Here is a 23,383-nt window from a genome sequence, read left to right as displayed (position 1 = left end):
GTCCTGGAACTAGCTCTGTAGACCAGGCTGGTCTCGAACTCACAGAGATCCGCCTGCCTCTTATTATTTCACCTATAACTATCTTAATATGTATCTTTAAAAAATATAATCACAACACCCTGAAAATGTTTAAAAAGTTATTTTCTAATATGATCAACTATCTGAACTTGTCAGATTCCCTCAATTGTTTCTTCTCAAGTTTTATAAACTGTTAGTTTCCTTGAGTTAGGGACCAGATTCTTATATTGTATATGGTTGATATTTGTTTTTATATTAAATTCATTTTCTTTTATCTTTTTAAATCATTTAAGAAATGTAGTTTTGTCTTAGGAAGTTTCCATGTTCTTTATTTTTTTTTTTTCACTGTATCACTGCCCTTTGTACACAGGAAAATACAGTATACAGTTCTGTAAAAATCAGGTTTCCCCAGATTAAGGTTCATTTATAATGCCTTCTCTTGAGTCAGATTATAACATTTAAACTTTCAGCTTTGTGTTCCACTATATTGCCTTCAAAATGTCTATCTCCTATCCTGAGGGCAATGAGTCACTATTAGAAAGAAGAGTAATTTGTTTTGGAAGTTAAAGAATACTTGCAAGTTTTAGTCATAAAGACCTTTCTTCCCAGTGACCTTGTTATGCTAGTGTCTCAGCCATCTCTCTTTTGGTTATTTACCAATATTGACTGTGATTTTATTTTTCAGATGGATACAGACATTTACAAGATTGTGGTGACCCGTGTTACAGTTAGAAGGTGGTGACAATGGTGAGGGTGGATAGTAAAGAGAGAGAGATCACTCAGCTGGCTGTGTGTTCTAGCTGGGCCTCTCAGGATATAACATAGGTGAATACAGATATAAGATTTGATCCTCAGATTGGCAAACCATTCACCATTGATGGACCATGTAAGACTTGGAGATTTCCCAGTTAGAATATAAATATATTAATTTGTATAATGGACCTTTATAGGACAAATAAAAGGTTAGTACCTTGGGATAATAATATTTTATCTGGGCCAGGTGGTGATGGTGCATACTTTTAATCCCAGCACTTGGGAGGCAGAAGCAGACAGATCTCTGAATTTGAGGCCAGCCTGGTCTACAGAGAGTGAGTTCCAGGACAGGCTCCAAAGCTAAAGAGAAACCCTATCTCAAAAAAACAAAAACAATAACAACAACAACAAAATTTCATCAGGAGTGGGTTAAGGCTTAGAGAATTTGTCCTGCTTCTTCCTGAATTAGAATGTTTATGCCCTGATATTTTACTTCCTATATCCTTTTCAAGTTTTTTATCTATTAATTTCTTCTTGTGACAGTTGTATCTTATAACTTACCATGTTACTTAATTTTGATAGTTATTAATGGTAGATAAAAAAGCCTTGTTGGGTGGGGCATACCCTTTATTCCAGCACTCAGGCAGGAGTCTCGAGTATAGGCAGCCAGGTGTACATAGTAAGATCTTGTCTCAGAACATTTACGCTGACTTACTGATTTCAAATTCATGTCTCTCATTCTGAGGCAGAAGCACCCATTTTGATGCCTATAGCTCCTTATAGTCCTAAAAATAATATATGTGCCACTTGTGCCAAAACCAAGCTTTGAGTTTTTATTTTTACTGCTGAAATGTTAGTTGACTAAGGTCTGCGTGGTGCAAACAATCAAGAGCACAACATACACAAACATAGATTGTAGAAGTTAAAACTTTGTTTTGCCTGGTTTCTAGAATAATTTGTCCTTATACATAGGCACTGTCACAGTGGGTGTAGAGAATACTTTTCCTACTATGCTAAGGTACATTGACAGTTGCCTTGGTGAACTAAGTATGTTGCCTGCCTTTCCTGAGTTTGAGGACTCATCTCATCAGTTTTAACCAGGGATGCCAGCCTACTTGTGCAGGCCTTTTCAGTTTTTTTTTTCCCACTTTTTGTTTGTTTTGAGACAGGGTTTCTCTGTAACAGTCTTAGCTTTCCTGGAACTTGCTTTGTAGACCAGGCTGAACTCAAACTCAGAGGTCTACTTGCCTCTGCCTCCTGAGTGCTGGGATTAAAGGTGTGCATCACCACGCCCAGCTGGCCTTTTCAGTTTTTAAACATGTATGGAAGCCAACTGAGAGATGCTAAACTAGCAGAAAGATGAGCCACTTTATGCGGCATGCTTGAAGGAAAATTTACCTATGTTCCTGAGAATAATACAGAGAGGGCCCGTTATCGTTTGAGCAAACACCAGTTTTAAGTTTCAAAATGAAATCTGTTTCAAAGTTAACTTAAATTCCAGTAATTCTTGTGTAGTTGGCTCATTTTTACTCAGCCCAGGTCAGCTGAGCTCAATAGGGTATTGTTTCTATATAGAATGCCACAAAGGAAAAAATATACAAGTAGGTATAGGAAACTTCATGAAGAAAAAAATAGGCAATGGTGATAGTCCAAGACCAATTTATAAAATCAGTATTCCCAATTTTAAGTCACCGGAATTTGCAAATTAGTGCCGCGTATTGTGGCTCACTGTTTTAACCACAGCACTTTGGAGGCAGAGACAGGTAGATCTCTGAGTTTGAGGCCAGTCTCATCTACATAATGAGTTTTAGGATAGCCAGTGCTACATAGTGACACCCTGTTTCAAAATAATGTACAAAGTACATGTAAACTAACTATAAAAGTATCTCTTACATTGTATCCAGTATGGAATTTTTTTTTTTTTAATCTAAATGTAGGAATGGAGAGAAAGCTCAGTGGTTAAGAGCACAGGCTGCTTGTTGCAGTGATTTCCCCATGTACCAGGCAATGGTACATAGACATACATGCAGGCAAAACACCTAACATACAATAGATTAATTTTTTTAATCCATATACTTTGGGCGGTGGTGGCGCACACCTTTAGTCCCAGCACTTGGGAGGCAGAGGCAGGCGGATCTCTGTGAGTTTGAGGCCAGCCTGGTCTACAGAGCGAGTTCCAGGACAGCCAGAACTGTTAGGCAGTAAAACCCTGTCTCAAAAAACCAAAAAAAAAAAAAAAAAAAAAAAAAAAGAAAAAGAAAAATCCATATTCTTTGGAGTTGTAAGGGTTCCCCACCCCAGTTTGGATGGTTTCCTACAGTTGAGTGCCTCACAGCTGAGCCACCAGTCTTCTAGCAGACTCTGTTATCAGCGCCATCTCAACTCCCCAGTTTCTGCCTCCCTGTAGTAGAGGTTGAACCCAAGACTTTGTAAATGCCAAGCAAGTGCTCTGACATTGGGCTATCTCTCTAGTCTTCTTTTATTTTAAGACAGGGGCTCAATAATTTACCTAAACTAGCCTTGAACTCATTCTATAATCCAAAAGTCCCTGAATTTGCTTCCACCTCCCACAAAGCTAGGATTATGGGCTGTACCACCAGGGCCAGTTCAAGGTTTCTTTTTTATCTCTCTCTCTCTTTTTTTTTAAATGTTACCAACTTCTGGGGCTGGAGAGATGGCTCAGAGGTTAAGAGCACTGGCTGCTCTTCTAGAGGTCCTGAGTTCGATTCCCAGTAACCACATGGTGGCTCACAACCATCTGTAATGGGGTCTGCTGCCCTTTTCTGGCCTGTAGGATACATGCAAGAAGAACCCTATATACAAAATAAATAAAAAAATCTTTAAAAATAAAGTAAAATTTTAAAAAAGTTATCAACTTCAAACAAGACCAGCTGGATTTATTCCAAGGGTAGTCCTGAGCATTTCTTTTTTTTTATTTTTTGGTTTTTCGAGACAGGGTTTCTCTGTGGCTTTGGAGCCTGTTCTGGAACTAGCTTTGTAGACCAGGCTGGTCTCGAACTCACAGAGATCCGCCTGCCTCTGCCTCCCGAGTGCTGGGATTAAAGGCGTGCACCACCATCGCCCGGCTGCAGTCCTGAGCAATTTCCAAATTGAGGGGATTGATATTCCCCAGATAGAGATCATATGCTATTCATTAATAATTCTGTACAAGCATCTAAACACATCGTAACTGAGAATACACTATTTCTAGGTATAGTGCTTTAGAAGAAGGTAAACAAATAGCAATTTGCTAAATTTACAGAGGTATTTCATTTTTTTTTTTTTGGTTGGTCATGGTAACATAAACATAGCAGTTATGTATTAAAATGGAAATATCGGTCTATGCCCAAACAAAATGTAAATATTTTAATTTTGTTTATCTAGATTCCTTAATATTGAGAACATCTCTCTCAGTGTTCTTCAGGAAATTAAAAATGATTCCAATTTCTAAATGAGTATGTACAAAAATTGATTTTGAATGAAAGAAAAAGAGTGAAAATGTAAATCGCATGTCAATATAACACTTCTGAGCTCTCATGCTACCAGAAACTTGCTATAAGGGTAGATCATTAAAATATTGTGGAAACCCTGTAGACAATATACATTAAATATGTTATAATCATATTATCACAGCAAAAATTAATTCCAAATATAACTTTACATTTTTGTTATTTTTTGAGACAGGATTTATCTCTGTAGCTTTGGAGCCTGTCCTAGCATTAGTTTTGTAGACCTGGCTGGCCTCAAACTCACAGATATCTCTGCCTCTGCCTCCTCAGTGCTGGGATTATAGGCATGTGCATCCACTGCCCAACTAAATATAACTTTACTTTTTTTGTTTTTCGAGACAGGGTTTCTCTGTAGCTTTGGAGCCTTTCCTGGAACTAGCTCTTGTAGACCAGGCTGGCCTCGAACTCAGAGATCCGCCTGCCTCTGCCTCCCGAGTGCTGGGATTAAAGGCATGCGCCACTGCCACCCGGCAACTTTACTTTTAATATCATAGTCTTGTAACAGTTTGTAATGAAGCCATGCCAGTCTATGTAAAGACTGATGCATGTAAATGAATGATATATTTTATGTTTCTATGTATATTTTTAGTAAACTTTTTATGGCAGGAATAGTGAGATTTACCAACTATAACATCAGTTTGTTTAGTACTGTATTAAAAGTAATTAATTCAGGCTGGAGAGATGGCTCAGTGGTTAAGAGCATTGACTGCTCTTCCAAAGGTCCTGAGTTCAATTCCCAGCAACCACATGGTGGCTCACAACCATCTGTAATGAGGTCTGGTGCTCTCTTCTGGCCTGCAGGCATACATGTAGACAGAATATTGTATACATAATAAATAAATATTTAAAAAATAAATAAAAGTAATTAATTCCTAGTAAAGAACTACAGTGAAATCAGATTGGGGTGAATGAACAAAACTGAGGGTCAGTTTTAAAATAAGCATTAGAATTAGGAGGCTGAGTGTAGTGGTTCATGTCTGTAGTCCCAGCACTTGGGAGACCTAAGCTGGACTACCATAAATTCAAATCCAACTCTGTTACAGAGAACTGCCTGAAAAACAAATCAAGAAGCCAGCTATGGTTAGTGCACCTCTATAATTGCCTCTTCAGCCATACCTTCCTGGTAGTCCTGCTTCTGAAGGCAGATTGAGGCTTGGAGAACAGTTTATTTCACCTTGTCTCTAAAGCCAACCTTTTAGTGAATAAAGTCTATCATAGAACAGATTAAGGAAGAAACTCTCAGGAGCTTGTTCTGAAATTGTTTATTATGGGCAGTTCATTAATCCCAGATAATTGTGAGGTTTTAGGCTAGCCTGGACTACATAAAACAACAGAACCCTGAAATAAAAGTTACAGGACGGGGGGATTAACATTTGCTTTAGAGTAACATTTGAAGAACACTAAGTTTTATCTTTAAAAACTCTGAGAAATAAAAGACAAACTAATAAAAATAATTCTCACTTAAAACCCTCGTTGGAGAGAATAACATGTCTCACTACTAATGTTCAATTAAAAAAAAATCAGTAGTTAATTACAAATAGAAGTATAGGTGTCAGTTTTATGTGGAAGACTAGTTCAAACGCTTATGATGTGTAGGAGACTTACTGTTACAATTTTTATATGGATGAATGTTTTGCCTGCATGTATGTGCACCACCTGTATGCTTGGTGCTCAGGGAGGTCAGAAGAAAGTATCAGATCCCTGGAACTGGAGTTAAGTGAGGCACCATGTGCATTTGGAGAATGAACTTGGTTCGTAACAATTGCTCTCAACCACTGAGCCATCTCTCTAACCCACTGTAGATTTCTTAATGTCAACATGAACAACATTGATTTTTCTTTTAGGCAAAACCAGAAAGAAAAGTCCATCAAACCATCCAAACATTTTCAGGATTCTTCTCTCCCACCTAAGGAAAGGTCTTGCTATGTATATAATCCAAGCTGCCCCGAACTCCTGATCCTCCTGCCTCAGCCCCTTGAGTACTTGGATTACCAGTATGCACGACCACCCCAGCTTTTCAAATACTTAATTTCAGTCACGGTCAATGGGGAACAATAAACAATAGGGCATAATAAACTATTTACTCTCCTCATGTTCATGTAAGTATTCTTGGAATTTTACCATATGAAAAACATCTAGGTTTACAAGATACAAAGCTTTACCTTTTCCTATTTTAATCTTTAATCATACAGCTTGTCAGTAATAATTGCCATCTATCATTTAGTTTCCTGTACTGTAATAAGTAACTTCAGCTTACGTAGCATGTGGGCAAAAGGACCTGCTTTTCAGCAAGACTGGTTATAACTTAGCTCTTGTTTGGAGAGCCATTTTAACATTAAGCCTTCAACACAAATTCAGTTTCCTTGAGCTGGGTGGTGGTGGTGCACCTCTTTAATCCCAGCACTCTAGAGGCAGACGCATCTCAGTGTGTTGCAGGCCAGCCTGGTCTACAGAATGAGGTGTTGGACAGCCAGGGCTACAAAGAGAAACCCTGTCTGAAAACAACAACAAAAAACCAAATCAAACCAAACTAAAAAAGAAAACAAATTCGTTTTCCTTGTTCATCAAAGGAAACCGACTGGGAAGTCTACAATGTGGCAGTCCGTTTTTCTCCCTACCAATTTCTGTTCTTTTTCTCTCAAGATTAAGGTTGTCTTATGCTGGTGCCCTGAGGCTTGGAAACTTGCAAAGCAGTAAGATGTTTTTGTAACAAAACTGCATAGCTGTTAGGCACTTTGTGTACATGAAAATCCTTGAGCCCTTAAGTTAGAAAGCTTTGCTGTGGTGTTAAGGATCAAATGTAGGGTCTCAACCAGGGCTTCATCCATGCTAGGCAAACACTGTTACAGATGTCACAGACTGGTGGTGGTAGTCAGAGCTGCTATATAGCCTGGGCTAGCCTTGATTTTATAATCTTGCCTGCAGAATTCTGGACAACAGACTGGAGCTAACCTGACTTGTAAAAATTGTTTAATTTTGCGACCTTATTCTTCAGGGCTTAAAGCTTCCGCTTCTGTATATTGACATTCTTAAGTTTCTCATGATGTGAAATATTTTCTGGGTAGAATGCCTTTTACCTATTCAATTGGTGCTTCGGGGGCTGGCAAGATGGCTCAGTAGGTAACGGTACTTTGCTGTCCAGGCTGACAACCTGAGTTCAGTCCCCAGGACCCACTTGGTGGAAGGAGAAAAATGACTCCCTTGAGTTGTCCTTTGACTAGCACATGCAGGTGGTGACATGTGCACATGCACACTAAATAAGTAAACATAAAACATTTTTGAAAACGCTGTTCTATTAAAGTCAAAGTTCACTTCATTTACACATCTGACTTTAATTAATGAGGGTGAGGAGTATTTTTTTTTTTTTTATCCTGTACCTTCTGGGCAGTTTTCTTAAAGTGCACAACATGTTTTAATATGACCAAGTTCTTCCCTGTCTTTCCTCCATTTTCCTTCATCTCCTCCCTTTCCCTTTCCACGGAGCCTCTTGTAGCCCAGGCTAGGATGTAATTTACTTTGTGTTCCGAGGATGACCTTGAACTTCTCAATCTCTGGCCTCCACCTCCAAAGTGCTGGGACCTAAGGCATGCAGTGCTAGGGTTCAAATGCACGACTTCTGTATCCTAGGCGGGCACTGTACCAATTAAGCTTTTTTATGTTTTCTTGCATAGGTATTTAGACTTAAAATTCAGTTTAAAGAATATTATGTTTTGGGGACTGGAGAGATGACTCAGAGGTTGAGAGCACTGTCTGTTCTTCCAAGGGATCTGTTTCAATTCCCAGCACCCACATGGCAGCTCACAACTGTCTGTCTTCAGTTCCAGGGCTTCTTGACATTCTCACATAGACACATGCAGGCAAAACACCAATGAATATAAAAATAAAATTTAAAAGTATTATGTTTTTAAAAAATTAAATATATTTGAATACAGATTTAAAATAGCTTCATTTATCATAATAGCTACATCTACTATATCATTTACTAAATAGCTTTCAAAACATGACTGGAATGTATTTTTTCAGATAACTTCTTTGTTTTTAAAATAGTACAAGATAAAATATATTAGAAACTTTTACTTATGTTGTATTTCACAAGGTTAAAGTTACTTATTTATATGGAGAGAAATTCACAAAGTAGTTGTTTCTTGCTCCTGAATGAGGTCTGAGAAGAGGCGCGTGGCTTACCCTATGTGTGTTACCAACAGTCATCTCCCAAGTACCAGTCGCTCAGAAGCATTTACCAGGATGAAGGAGTCTCATTTATGCAGTATTTTCCCTTCAATATGAAGAGAAACCTCTTGGTTAAAGTGTGAGAAATAAGAACCACATTGATTTAAGGAATTTGGGCTTCAGAAATATCTAATTTACTGCGAAAGGGAAACATAGTCTAAGCTTATGCTTCTAAAAGAATCTATAGCTTACTGCTGAAAATATTTGTCTAAAAGCTTTTAGGAAAAACATCACATAGCACCGGTTAAATGTACAGATGTTATCTTTTTTTATTTGGTTTTTTGAGATAGGGTTTCTCTGTGTAACAGTCCTAGCTGTCCTGGAACTGGCTTTGTAAACCAGGCTGGCCTCAAACTCAGAGATCTGTCTGCTTCGACCTCCTGAATGCTGGGATTAAATGCATGTGCCCCACTGCTTGGTCAGATGTTATCTTAAAACTATTCCCCTATTAGTGTGAATATTCAATACCAGCAGTTATTTAAATCAGTGGTTTAATATTTTACCATCAAGATATTTAATTCTGCCAGGCGGTGGTGGCACAGGCCTTTAATCCCAGCACTTGGGAGGCAGAGGCAGGTGGATCTCTGTGAGTTCGAGACCAGCCTGGTCTACAGAGTGAGTTGCAGGACAGCCTCCAAAACTACAGAGAAACCCTGTCTAAAAAAACCCAAATATATTTAATTCTAAGGATTGATATATGATTAACTATTTAGAGTACTAAATGTGTCCAAATAAGGAAAAGGGAAATAGCATTCCCCAGGTGTCCACCATGCACAAACTCTTCTTACATATTCTCAGTTTTATGATTCTGTGGGGGCAGCTTTTAAGGTTTTTACAAATGAGGACACTAGTACTCCGAGGTTATTTATGCAGAGCTAGTAAACAGCAGGAATGGAATCTGAACCTAAGTCCACCCACCTGCAAAGCTAGAAAACTTTCCCCTGACACTCCTTAAATGTTAATCTCAGCCCACAGTTGAATCATGTTTTTGGGTCATGAGAGGGAAGTGTATATTGGTTATCTGTTATATGGGATAATAGTGTGTAGGGTTTGTATGTGGTGTGTGCAGTGTTCCCGCAATCTTATGCTGCTGACAGGATATTCTTTTCCTCTTCAGTAGCAGGATGTCCTAGGAGAATCCTTTGAAATTGAGCTTAGTTCTGAGAGCTGAGCTGTTCTTACTACTCAATCTTGCCTTGAAGCCAAGTGCTTTATAGCCATTTAAAGGTTATGACATTTAGAGGCTTTTGTTGGATCCTTAAAAAAATGAAATAAGGGAATAGCTAGTTATGTGGGAACAATTCCAACACTCGGGAGGGAGGCTGAGGCCGAGGATCTCTCTGAGACTAGTACACGCTTTGCACTGACTGTCTTTTAAAAAGCATGGCAAAGGCCGGGCGGTGGTGGCGCACGCCTTTAATACCAGCACTTGGGAGGCAGAGGCAGGCAGATCTCTGGGAGTTCGAGACCAGCCTGGTCTACAAGAGCTAGTTCCAGGACAGGCTCCAAAGCTACAGAGAAACCCTGTCTCGAAAAACCAAGAAAAATAAAATAAAAAAAATAAATAAAAAGCATGGCAATTAGAGAAGTGTGCAACGTGCAAGGGCAGGCCTAACAATTGCTTTGAAGATAGGGAAAAATATTAATGGTAATTAAAGTTAATGAGTAGTTTGGGTTCATTTATATAAGGGGGAAAGTTGAGATGTCTAATTGATGTTCTGCTTCAAATACAATGATTTCATTTTGAAGGGGATGGACCTTGGACTGAACTCAATGTAAGGTGATGGCCTGGAGCCTACTAAAAGTCAGGTTCCAGTTTCCATTTCATTCAATACAACCCCAAACAGGACTTTTGGGTGTTTTCTCCCATTCACATTTAAACACTGGCACATTTCTCGAACTTGTAGCCCTCTGCTATGCAGTATGGTGGTGACTAGCCATATGTTGCTACTGAGCACTGGAAATGTAGTAAATGAATTGTTATGTGTTATAACTATCAAATACACACTGCATTTCAAAGACTGAACTAGAAAAGAATGTTACCTGTAATTATTCCTGTAGATTACACGTTGAATTGATAGTACTTTAGATATATTGGGTTAAATAAAATATTACTGAAATGTAATTTTACCTATGTCTTTTTGCTCTTTAATGTGGTTACTAAAATTTTTAAACTGTAGGTATTCTTTTTTTTTTTTTTTCAAATATTTATTTATCATGTATACAATATTCTGTTTTGTATGTATGCCTGCAGGCCAGAAGAGGGCACCAGACCCCATTACAGATGGTTGTGAGCCACCATGTGGTTGCTGGGAATTGAACTCAGGACCTTTGGAAGAACAGGCAATGTTCTTAACCTCTGAGCCATCTCTCCAGCCCCTAAACTGTAGGTATTCATGTCTAATGTATGGACAGCAATGGGCTCATGAAAAGGCTTCCTCCCTTTATACTTTAGATAAATACAGGGAGAAAAATGATCACTACCAGTATTCAGCCGTCTTTGTTCTCACTTATTTAGTACTCAGGGTACCTAGGTGATGTATATTATCAGTATCTAAGAATTAAAAAAATGTATTTATGGGTGTTTTATATGTCCATGCACCACATGTGTGCCTTTGGTACCTGCAGAAGCTATAAGATGGTATTGGATTCCCTGGAACTATTGTTACAGCTGGTTGTGAGTCACCATGTGGATGTTGGGAATTGAACCTGGGTCCTTTGCAAGAGCAGTTAGTGCTCTTAACACACTGAGTCATCTCTCCTGTCCCATTCCCCAAATCAATAAAACCAAAAAACCCAAACCTTTAAGTCCTGCTCGTTCTGCCAGAACTTTTGCCAAAGTAATAATGCAATAGCATAAATGGCACGGCTATTTTTGTGTGAAATCACTAAAAAACACCCCCAAACATGGATATTGTGTGAATTTAAGGAAACAGTATCTCTCATGCTTGCTTCGGCAGCACATATACTAAATTGGAACGATACAGAGAAGATTAGCATGGCTCCTGCGCAGGGATGACACGCAAATTCGCGAAGTGCTGCATATTTTTTCAAAACATGAATATTCCCGCCTTAAATTCTACTGTATTTGTAGTATGTGCATCCCAAATGAACTCCCCTTTTTGTCTTGGAAAAAAAAAAAAGGAAAGAAACTATCTCAAAATCCAGGACTACCATATTCTAATTTTGTGTAACTTTTCTTAAGGAGATGAACAAATGCCTATTTACCTCATATAGGGTACCAAGCATGGTGAACCAGTGAGGTTAATGGGCGTTATTTACAGGAGCATGAACAATTTATGCCTGGGAGGCTTGGGGATTCCTGATTTTTCCCTCAACTCTTAACTGCCTATCCTTGGCAGTAGAGGGGTGTCCTGAGCCCCATTCCCTCCAACTATTAACTGCCTATCCTTGGTGGGGTAGGGAGCTCCTGGGTCTCGTGCTCAGCAACTGTTAACTGCTACCTTCTGGGAGCCATGAGGCCCAAGTTTCTCTTCTAGCAACTGGTAACTGTTTATCTCTCCTTGAGTGTACAGTCCTCCTCAGACACCTCAAGCAACTGTTAACTACCTATATATTCTCAGGGAAGAGTAAGGCCTTGTGAGTTGTCCCCAGTAAGCAACTATTAACTGTCTATGTATCTTTAGGAATAGGTGAGACCTCATGAGCCCCTCCCCTTATGATATAATTAATGGACCAAACTGTGTCTGAGTCTCCTGAGGGTAATTCCAGCTGCTCAGAGTTCAAGAGGGTGATGGCCATGACATGCACAGAGGACAGTGGTAAACAATGTCAACAATGGTTTGTCTTACTGCTCGTGCAAACCTTACATAAACCGATTGAATCCCTGTAATGAATCATGACTTTGGATCCTTGTTGCATTCTTTGAGGCACCAGGCCTAGCATTCAGCTAAAAAATGCTTGGTATGTAAAAGGAAAAATTTGTAAAGATGCTACGTGATACAAGTTAAAATTTTCTTTTTGTAAAATGAAAGACTCCCAGATACATGTTTTATTTTTCACACAAGTCATTCCCCACCACCCATTAAATGTTTTATTATATTTAATTTTTGGTAATGATGCATGATGAATGTGATTATTTTTGTTTGTTATTATTTGAGATAGGGTCCCACTATATAGACCTGACTATCCTGGAACTTGAGGCTGGACCCAGACTCACAAAGATCTGCCTGCTTCTGTCTCCTAAATGCTCGGATTAAAGGATTGCACCACACTTGGCTGATTTTTAATATTTATTTTCCTTATTTTGTTACCTGTAGAGGTTAGGAAACATTTTGTGGGAGCCAGTTCTCTTCTACCACGTGGGTCATGGGAATTGAACTCCCATCATCAGACTTAGTGGCAAATCTTTAGCCAGTAAGCAATCTTGCTTAATATAATGACTATTCCATTTTTGAGACAGGATTTCACTAAAGGTTGGGCTCTAACTTGAGATCTTCCTGCCTGTGCCGTTCAGCTGGGATTATAGGTCTGAGCAACTAGACCCTAGTACATCAATTAATTTTTAAATTTTTGGGAAAAAGAGCAGGTAAACTTTTAAAAAGTGTTCCTATGCTAAAATAAAGCAATTTCTGCTAGATACTATGTGGGCCAAGGGAATCTTGGGGAGGGGTGCAACAACAGAGTAGGCTAGGGAATTACAAAAATCACACATTTTTCTCATGCTTGGAATTCTGATTGTATATGTCATGAAAGCAGAAGGAGGGTTTTGAGGGAAGGAGGAGCAAGAACAAGCAGGCAGGATGAGGAAGTATATTGGGAGGGTGAATATGAGCAAAGTACAATGATATATTCCCATTATTTTAGACTCAACAAAAAATACCTGTGAAAAGCCAGGTATGGGGGCTCATGTCTATAATTGCAACACTTAGGAGGCTGGGGTAGAACAAGCCTCTTGAATCTGAGGTCAGCTTGGGCTAAAGAAAAACAGAAACAATGCTAGTGAGGAGATGATTCAGCGGCTAAAGGTGCTTGCTGCCAAGACTGAGCTTGATTCCCAGGGAACTCACATGGCCAAAGGAGTGAACAGACTTCTAAACGTGCTGTGGCGAATGCCTGTGCATCCCCCCACACAAATGTGATTAAAATATTCACTCTCCCCAAATGGGCTGGAAACACTGTTATGATTTATGGTGCGAGTGACCCTTGCAGATCCCACAGAGGTGTGGGGGACCGCGGTGGGTAAGGGACAGACAGATAAGCTATGCAGAGAGGGAGGGGGGGTCTCGGGTATACAGAAATTATTTAGTGGGTATTGTGAGGGTTTAAAAGTAAGGGGGAATGGGGGTAGAGAGAAAAAGAGAGGGACAGAGAGAGAAAGGGGGAAGGAGGGAAGAAGGGAATTGCCTACTTAGAAGAAGGGAGGCTTTGAGAAGAGGGCATAGATCAGCTCGCCTGGGGGGGGTGTTGTGTGGGGGGTTGGAGTGGGCAGAGCTTGTCTCTTAAAGGGACAGGGTACCCAAGCGATAGGGCAGGCTCAGAGTTGAAGAGCGTGTTCTGTTTGTTCTTTTTGAAAACCAGGACCTGAGTTCAGTTCCCAGCACTCAATCAGGTGGCTCACAACTGCCTAGAACTCCAGCTCCTGGGGATCTAACAGCTTCTCCTGGCCTCCAAGGGCACCTGCTCTTACTTGCACATAGCCACCCATATACACACCATTAAAAAATCCTAGAATACAGGCCAGGTGGTGGTGGCTCACGCCTTTAATCCCAGCACTTGGGAGGCAGAGGCAGGAGGATCTTTGTGAGTTCAAGGCCAGCGTGGTCTACAAGAGCTAGTTCCAGAACAGCTAGGGCTACACAGAGAAACCCTGTCTTGAAAAAAAAAGAAACACAAAAATAAAGAACAACCTAGAAAACAAAAATGCCAACTTCTATAAACACACTCATCATGTAACCACCCATGCATGCATTGAATGCATTGGATTTCTCACCAAGAACACTTAACAAAGGAAGCAGAAATGCATGATATCCTACCACTAGACTGCTTTCTACAATCATTCTAATGTAGGTATGTTCTGTTTTAACAAAACCTGATGGGTTTATTTAAATGCCTTCCAAAAAAACTCTTGGGTCTTATAAACCAGATTTGATACACAATAACTTTTTTTGCCATATCAAAAAGAAAAAGTCAAGAAGTATAATTTCTTTTTTATCCTAGACAATGTTTTCATTTTTGAGGAGGATTCAGTTCATGTAAGGAAATGGTGTGAGGTCTGCTAAAGTTAGATTCCAGTGTCTACTTAAGACAAACAGAAAAATAAATACAAATTTGACTTTTAGAAGACATCTACAAGCCAGGCGGTGGTGTCACACACCTTTGATCCTAGCACTCAGAAAGCAGAGGCAGGCAGATCTCTGAGTTCAAGGCCAGTCTGGTCTACAGAGTTCCAGGAAACCTAGGATTACTCAGAAAAAAACTATCTTGAAAAACAAAAGTTTTCTCTCATTTAAATCTTAGCTGTGGCTGGATGTGGTATCTCGCTTTCTGATAGTTAATAGATAAACCCGTGTATCTATTATGTTAGTCATTAGCCATATGTAAGGATATTCACACTCAGAGTTAATTTGCATCAGACCCCTATTTTTCTTCAACTCACTCCCGAATTCCTGACTGTGGCTAGGGCTGGTTTCTAGCTACTAAATGTGTATTTTTACACATAAAGTAAAATGACATGTATGACAAGTATATCTGTATCTACAACTACAGTATTACAATTTTTTGTTAGTGAGTCACCTTTAACTACAAACCTGGATATGCACAGTAATTTCAAAGAGGCAACATACTATTGGAGACATTTTATATCCAATATCATGTTTAAAAACTCAATTAAGCATAAATTTTATTTTAGGTGCCCATGTTTACCTTGTCATCTATTGACTGGAAAGTCAAAAGGATGCATTCACTGACATTTATTCCAATATTTTTGTTTTGTTTTTGAGATAAGGTCACTCTATGTAGCTCTGGATGTCCTGGAACTCAGTACCTACACCAGGCTGTCCTTGAACTCACAATGATCCCCCTGCCTCTGCCTCCTGAGTGCTAGGGCCTGGCAATTTAAATGTTTTGATAGACTAATGTAATGAAAATTTTATATTTTTGGTTTTGAACCTAGTCTTTAGTGGCTAATATCTTTCCAGCCCAAAGATGAAAAATTTAAATATGCTGGTGCTGGCAAGGTGACACAAAAAAAAATAGAAACAAGTATGTTTTACATGTATATGTGTTTCTGTTGCCGTGTGTGTGCAGGTATCTGCAAGGGTCAGGAGGTGGTGTTGAATCCCTGAGTTACAGGGAGTTGTCAGCCACAATATGGGTACTGGAAACTTAACTTGGGTCGTCTGGAAAAGGGCAAGTGCTCTTAAACACTGAGCCATCTCTCTGGTCTCTAAAATAGAAAATTTTAGGTGGCCTAGTGGGTAATGGTGCTTATTTTGAACACTGACAATACAAGTTCAATCCCCAGGACCCACATGGTGGAAGAACTGACTCTCAAGTTGCCCTCTGACCTCTACATGTGCACTCTGGCTTACATAACACCCCTCCTCTCAATAAAATAAATAATAAAAATGTAAAAATATTAGTGTTGGGGTAATGAGTCATATTCAGAATTTGTATCATTATACTCACACTAAACATGACTTGATCTGTAGAAATTGCACCTGTAACCACATAATAGGGTGCTATTAAATGGGATTTATGATTCTTTGAAATTAATAATGCTTCAGGTTAACTGAAATTCCCAAGGAAGAAGGCCAGAGAGCATTTAAAACAAAGACTTGACACACTACCTTGAGAATCAATAGTCTGAAGCTCAAAGCCTTCCTGAGGAAATTCATCCCGCTTTGCTAGAGCTGAGGCCAATTACAAGGAATACTGTATCTAAAAATAGTCTCTCCTAAAGGGGCTTATGGATCGAATTGAAGAGAGCAGCCTATAGGACAGGTCAGATCCACGCATATTACACATGTATGAGGACAGGAATAACTGTTTCCACAATAGGTAGACATTTCAGGTAGTCACTTGAAATGAAGCAAATAATATGATAATCCACCATTGATGGTGAGGTTAGTGCCTGCCCAGCCACAACGGAAACAAAACAAAACTGGTTATGTGTGATACAATCATGAATCGGGGGAAAACCTCAGAACTTGTACAAGTAACAAAAAAAACAAAACAAAACCCCACATTTAACTTAGGGAAGTGAATCAGCCAAATGAGCAAAAAACAAGTTCTTTTTTCCAAAGGATATCTACATAGAATTCACTGTCCAGTAGGCATGAATAAATCACAGGTCATATATTTAATCCAAGCAGCACCTTAGAGCTTAAGGGTGAAACTAGTTAAATGGCATTACAATTTTCATAGCCGCTATTACAAATGCATGCTCTGAATGCTGACGTATAGAGTAAATGCAAAGTGTGAGTGCTCAGGAATGCCCCTTAATTTACTTTCATGAATATTACTTAACCTACGTAATAACTTGCATGTTATCACGAGGACAGAACTGAAGTCTTAAAAGTGATAACGAACACTTCCTTAATTGCTTTGTTGTTTATTTTAGGAGAGTAAACCTGTTAGCATTGATGTGGCTTAGAGTACAAATCTACATGCAAACAAAGTAAAGGAAACAATTGGGCATAGTGGCACACACCATTAACACGAGCACTCAGGAGGCTAAGGAGAACTGCCAGGCCTAGGCCAGCCTGGACCACACAGTGAGATCCTGCTCCTACCTCCTTCAATCATCCCTGTCCCCACAGAAAAGTAAAGGAAACACAGGGCTAAAAGTATTATTTTAATCACAAATTCACTAGAGATCTCATTTGCATATATTAGGAAGCTAAAAAGATGCATTAAAAATTTAAAACTAATAAGCAAAGATACATCACAGATTTTAATGTCTATAATTTAGTCTTTATCACATAAATATAATATTTATAAATATGTATTTGCAAAATTGCTTTTCTTAAAACATTTATTTCTAACACATTAAAATTTCTCACAAATGCCATTCCATTTGAAAATGTACAAGTAGACGTCAATGTGTGATTATACCAGCGTGACCAGATAAGAAAAAGAAACACACTTCTGTGTTAGATGCCTTATCAATTAGAAACCATGGTAATGTGTCTTAATGTGCTTAGCAAATACATGCTCTTGCTTTTTGTCAGTCATTCTCAGACCCATTTGGAGGTAAGAAAACCAAGGCGTCGTTGAAAACATGTCCAAATGCCCTAAGCCGGTACACCCCATACATCATCACATGCATCTGATTAGGGGACAGTCCGTTAAAAGTAACAGCCATATCAGAACAGCATCCTTCTACTACCTGGTTTGGGTGGTTAGTCATTGCCTCTTTAATGAAAAGTCCAACAGATTTGGTGTTAAATACATCTTTTCCATAGGCGTCTTCCGCATTTTCTGCAAATACTCCGGCATATTTCAGGCAGATTGCTAGCTGCTTATCTTCAGATAGCTTCCAAATCATCCCTCCTTGTTCAGGACACTTTTCAGGAACACTGAGAAGGCTGTTGAGTCTTTTCATTGATTCTATGCTTAAGACAATTCCTCCATCTACACTCACATAATCAAGGTCTCCAGATTTTACAGCGTGTCCTAAATAGAAAGGTTGTGATGGATCCTTTTTTAACAAAAAATATTTTAGATTTTCAATAACAGCAAAAGTAGAGGGGCGTGCAAGGAAAAACCAATTGTATTGGTCTCTGTATTTATCAAAGGCGTATTTGTAAGCTTTCCTCATCATCAACCACATGTCATTCGTGTCCACATTAACTGACTCAAACACTTTAACATTTTCAGAACTGAAGAACTCTGCTTTGTCACAGTGTTTGGTCCAAGTCTCCTTCACTGCAGCCCAAAGACTCACATCTTTGGGTTTTACGAGAACAATACAGTATACCCGGAAGCTCTTACTGAGCTCCATGCGTTCAGCCTCTGAGATTTTCGAGATATCGTCCTTGTTAGGAGCTTGCAGGTGGTGATGCTCATGGTGGTGTGTTCTGTTTCCGTGACCAATCCTAATGTGGCCTAGCATAGTGATCAAGGCACAGAAGATGCTTCCAAGCATCACACCCTTCAAAAATGAACTGCTTTCTGAAAGCATTTTTCCTGTAAAGAAAAAGACTTTTCAAACAGTCTAATAATTTCACTTGGTTATTTCCTACATACTTATGATTTGCCCTTACTGTTTAGAAGCAGGGCCGCATGCTTAAAATCAGGTGAATAGCATATGGGACAACTACTCTTCCTTCCACTGGCATTTGGTCACTGTTAGGTAGAAACCGCAACATTGTAGAAACTCCTCCATGGAGGAGAATTTGAGGTGCAGTGGGACAATTTTTACACATCATCATTTATTTAACCAAGAGGCAAATCAAAGCATTAGCCTAGAAACCAATGTTATATATATTGTTTTTCCATCATTCTCTAAAAACTTTGTATGGCAAACTTGCACTATGTTTTGAAGTACCTCTGGCCATTACAAAGCAACTTTTAGATCAAGATTTTATGTTATTTTTCGTTATTCTTTTTTCAAGACAGGGTTTCTCTTGAACTGGCTGCCCTAGAACTTGCACTGGAGATCAGGATGGCCTCTACCTCAGAGATCTGCTTGTCTCTGCTTCCTGAGTGAAATGCTGGGATTAAAGGCATGCACCACCACCACTACCAGTCTCAAATTTCTCTTTTCAACCTAGTGCTCTATTTAACTGGTGGCTAATGTCCTAAGGTATTTTAAGCAATCTAAATCACATTTCTTGTAGTTAATATCACATGTTATTATCGTTCGGCCCAAGACTAAATGTTTTACAATACAGTATACCAACTACTGATGTAATAAAAGCCCACAATGGAAAGTTGTTTGGAGAAAGAACTCAACATAAGTATATTTGGGGGACATTCATGAATATTTTTATCTCCTCAAAGGATATTTTCTTCCTTGGGGAAGTAAACTGGGGGAAAACTTCTGCATTTTTAATTTCAATTAGAAACTGAAAGAAATGCCAATGTAAATGAAACAGCTGGAAAATATTATGATTTACATTTTTACTAGTAAAGGTTGAACGTTTCCCGATTTCCTCCGCAACTCCCCAAAGTTCCACTGTGCTCCTTAGATTTGCACTTTGTCTCTTAAGGTTGAAAAGGACCTTAGAAGCTACCTAATGACATTTCTCTCATTAAAAACATATGTAGTTATGTATCATTTTTTTTAAAAAAAATCAATGGGGTTGGGGAGCTGGTTCAGGGGATAAAAGCATGGGGACATGAGCTGCACTACCAGTACCCATAGAAAAGGCTGAGCAAGGCAGGGAGCCATCTGTAACCCCAGCACTGTGGGCTTGGAGACAGGTCACTGGGGCCTGCAGGCCTTCAGCATATTCCTGGTTCAGAGAGAATAAGAGGGAGGAGTGACAGAGCGGGTTACCTGAAGTCTGTCTTCCTCTGGCCTAATTCCCAACTCTGCGACACCCCCCACTTCATGCCACACACTCCATTTCCCTTTAGGTAGGGAAATGGAGGACCATAAAGGTGAAGCAACTGACTCAAAGTCACAAAGACCGTCAGTGGCAGAAGCGACCTACAAATGAGAAATGGAGATCCACCAAGCATAACTGATGCCTGCCCCACCTTTCTCTACAAAGCTGGGAGCATTACACTCACAGCTTTCTTCTTTTCTTTTTTTAAGACAGCGTCTCATTTTGTAACTCCAGCTGGCCTTGAACTGGTGATCCTCCCACTTCACTTGCCCATGTGCTGTGCTGGTATTGGTGTGGCACCATTTCTGGCTCCTGCTGCTTTCTTATAGAGGAAATGAACTTTGCCTTCTATCACAAGGACAGCTGTGTGATGGGCAGGTGCAATTCCTGTGTTTGTGTTTGGGGAAGTGGGTGGGGAGAGGCAAGACAGCACTTACTTTCCCTGTGTAATCCAGAGCACTTGGTCAATAAACAATTCCCAGAGGAAAGGAGGAACAACAGAACAGCTATGCCTCAAAGCAGTGTGGTCGGGTGCAACCTAATAGTAATTGTTATAACTGCGGTTCTTATCACACAGTCATTATTTCTGGCCAACACACAACAACCCAGACGAGTCCCTTCGCTTGATTTTGTGTCAGAGTTTTTCCTGTCAAGGATACTCCTGGTGGCAAAAATACTATTAAAACTCAAAACGTCTACGAATCGTACACAAAATTATTTGCACAAACTATCCTAACATAAAAAAAAAGCAACACCAGTGAGCCACATGATAGGGTATTTCCTACAGGGCAGCAGGGAACTCACAACGTCACACACTGTGAAGGCAGAAACTTTCAGACTGACCTTTTTTTTTCTTTTTTTTTTCCTAAGGAGAAAGTGGACGGAGATCAAAATGGAGACTACACTGAGTACCGGGAAGGGCTTGACTATTTCAAGAGCCCCCTGAGGGGCCGCGGGAGCGCCTCGGGAAAGGCTGCTCTCCTCCAGTCCCGGGGTCCTCCCGCAGCACCTGCCAGGGCATCCCGAGTGGGGCATGCTGGGAATGGGCTCCGACCCAGGCCATCCCTAGACGGGGGCGGGGGGCGGGGAGCAGCCGCTCCGGGTGGCGCTTGGTGTGGGGGACCGCGGTTTTGGCACTCACCGCATCTAGAACGGCTCAAGGGCAGGGAAGCACAGCCTGACGCGGCTTTCCTCTCACGTCCACCGGCCACTCAGCTACGTTCCCGAGCAGGCTGCTCTAGACGCAGGGGGTGTCCTCTCGTTGGTTTCATCATAGAGCCGTCGAGACAGGAAGCTGAAAGGGGGAGGCAGGGGGGTGAGGCACGGGCTCGGGGCACAGAAGGGGCCCGCCCCGCGCCGAGTTCAGGCCGGACGTAACTGGCATGCTCAGTTGTTAGCCAATAAGACGCCCCGAGGGGCGTGCTTATGCTAGACACTCCCACACAGTCCTCCTTGCCCGCCTATTGGGCGGGGAAACTGTCAGAGTCCGGAAGCGAGTTGCCCTCTCTTGTAGGTTTCTGACTCATTTCTCAAACCTAGTCCAGTGTGTTGGTGCCCTTGTGGGAACAGGAGGGGGTATTCCTCCCAGATTTCTGGCCTGGAACCCAAATGCAAGTCGCTGAAATAGTAACCACTTTGGAGAGAAAGAAATGGCTCTGGTTTCTGGGCTGGTGGGATTTGAAGCCACATAGCCTAGTAGCTATCTCATCTTGAGCCAAGTCCTTTGATAGCCTGGAGAAGTGACTGCGCTTTGCCTATGCCTCCGTTCCTTCCTTTGTTGTGTTTGGAAAATATCACAGGAGTGCCTCACAGGTTATCAGTTAGTGTACATAACCCCCCTACCAAAAGTTCAAGTGTAAAGTAAGCATTTAGTAAATGTTGGCTCTTTCTATTCCACCCTGTATTGCTAGCACAGTGCCGGCATGCAATAGACAAATATTTGTGGAGTTAATGAATGTTAGAAATACAGGTGAGAAATCAGGCCCAATAGACGATAAGGGTTGCTTGCAAAGGGCTACCCAATAACTTAGATGCGTAGGTGGGTGTAGAATTCAGGTCTAGGTAGGACTACAGAACCAATAAATACAGTCTCTTGAAGTGCTCTTTTGGAGCTGGTGCTGTTGGGGCCACTAGGGAGGCCAAGGCAGGAGGATTGAAAGTTGAAGGCCAGCCTTATAAGCTATTCAAAGTGCACTAGATTTGGCTCAAGTAACATTGACTAGTGACTTGGGCCCAAGTTCTTGAAAACACATATATTTGAGTGGTACCTGGCAATGACTTACGTTAAACGCAATGAACAGTTCAAGAAATACTGTAATGCCTCCTAGATTGCAGGAAATTATCATTCTTCGTCTGGGGGCTGGTTTCCTGCCAAGCCTTGTGTTTTCAGGGGAAGCATGTTTGTGTTTAAGGTAAAGAAGTTCAAAAAGTGCAGTGCTGTTTACAAGGTGAAGGGAAAGCGAGTGCTTTTGGCTTTGTCCTCCACACACTCCACGTGGGCTTGTTTTTCTGCAGAGGTTCTTTCAAGATTGCTTTGCCTTTATGTTATGCATGAAGGACATTTTCTTTCTTCTCTTCACTGCAGATGCCCAATTTATTCATATCCTAAAAAAAGAGAAATCTCTCCAGTCTCTCACCTACCTCATCATCTTCCATCAAGTCTGGCCCACGTCTTCATCATCTTCTGCATCTTTTCTGTCAGCATTTGAATTGCTCTCAATACCTTCTGTTTCTCCAGAGACTTGTGAAAAGCATGAACGGGGAAGTTGTTGAGGTTGCCAGACGACTTTGTTTCAGTCTCTCCAGTAATTTCTTCTTGATGGCATTGCTGTTATTTAATGCCTTTCTTCTCATCTTCCTTTTTTTCCCCTGCCATCTTATTCAAAGGACTAACTGTCCTCTATTACAGTGAAAGTTTTTTGATTTAAATTAGGTACTGGGTTATCTTGCCAAATATTTACTTACAATTGTGTTGAATGAAGTAGAGCTGGCAAATTCAATTTTCTTCTATTTGCTGTTCATTCTATAACTGTCATTTTCTTCTTTAATGGTAGCACACTATTTTTTTTAGGGGACAAGGATGATCAATCAATTTTACAGTCTAATCAGATTGTATTCATTTCTACAAAAGCCCCGAGTGTTGGCTGTTGTTTTTCTCTCTGTGTGATTATGTTTAATTAAATGCTATATTAGAAGTGAGAACAAACACAAGGAGCTGCAAAAGCATGCAGCCTCATAAAGAGTGCAGCAATTGAGGCCTCCTTTGTAGATGAAAGATGGCTCTCCTTGCAGCAAGTGAAAGGCCTACATGCCCAAGGCCGGCGATGGTAAGCTTGCTAATGGGAATTTCCACAT

At 40.3% G+C, this 23,383-nt stretch overlaps 2 protein-coding genes and 1 non-coding gene across 3 annotated transcripts in view; 1 reads left to right on the top strand and 2 right to left on the bottom strand.

Moving 5' to 3' along the window:
• Positions 1-21,255, bottom strand: part of Cul4b (cullin 4B) — a 110,093-nt gene extending 88,838 nt beyond the window's left edge. The window contains exon 1 of the mRNA XM_057760539.1: positions 21,171-21,255. The gene's annotated coding sequence lies outside the window, so the exon portion shown is untranslated. The remainder of the gene's footprint in view (positions 1-21,170) is intronic.
• On the top strand, positions 11,456-11,560 carry LOC130868782 (U6 spliceosomal RNA). The gene has a single exon (XR_009056583.1). It is a non-coding gene; the product is annotated as a U6 spliceosomal RNA (small nuclear RNA).
• On the bottom strand, positions 16,862-21,301 carry C1galt1c1 (C1GALT1 specific chaperone 1). The gene is made up of 2 exons (XM_057760535.1): positions 21,171-21,301; positions 16,862-18,662 (listed from the first exon to the last, which is right to left on the bottom strand). The coding sequence occupies exon 2, from the start codon at positions 18,655-18,657 to the stop codon at positions 17,701-17,703; it is 957 nt and encodes a 318-aa protein (XP_057616518.1). The 5' UTR covers positions 18,658-18,662; positions 21,171-21,301; the 3' UTR covers positions 16,862-17,700.
• Between the last annotated feature and the right edge of the window lie 2,082 nt (positions 21,302-23,383).

Source organism: Chionomys nivalis, chromosome X (assembly GCF_950005125.1).
Source record: "Chionomys nivalis chromosome X, mChiNiv1.1, whole genome shotgun sequence".
Classification (NCBI taxonomy): Eukaryota; Metazoa; Chordata; class Mammalia; order Rodentia; family Cricetidae; genus Chionomys; species Chionomys nivalis.
This window is presented reverse-complemented; position numbering and strand designations above follow the sequence as displayed.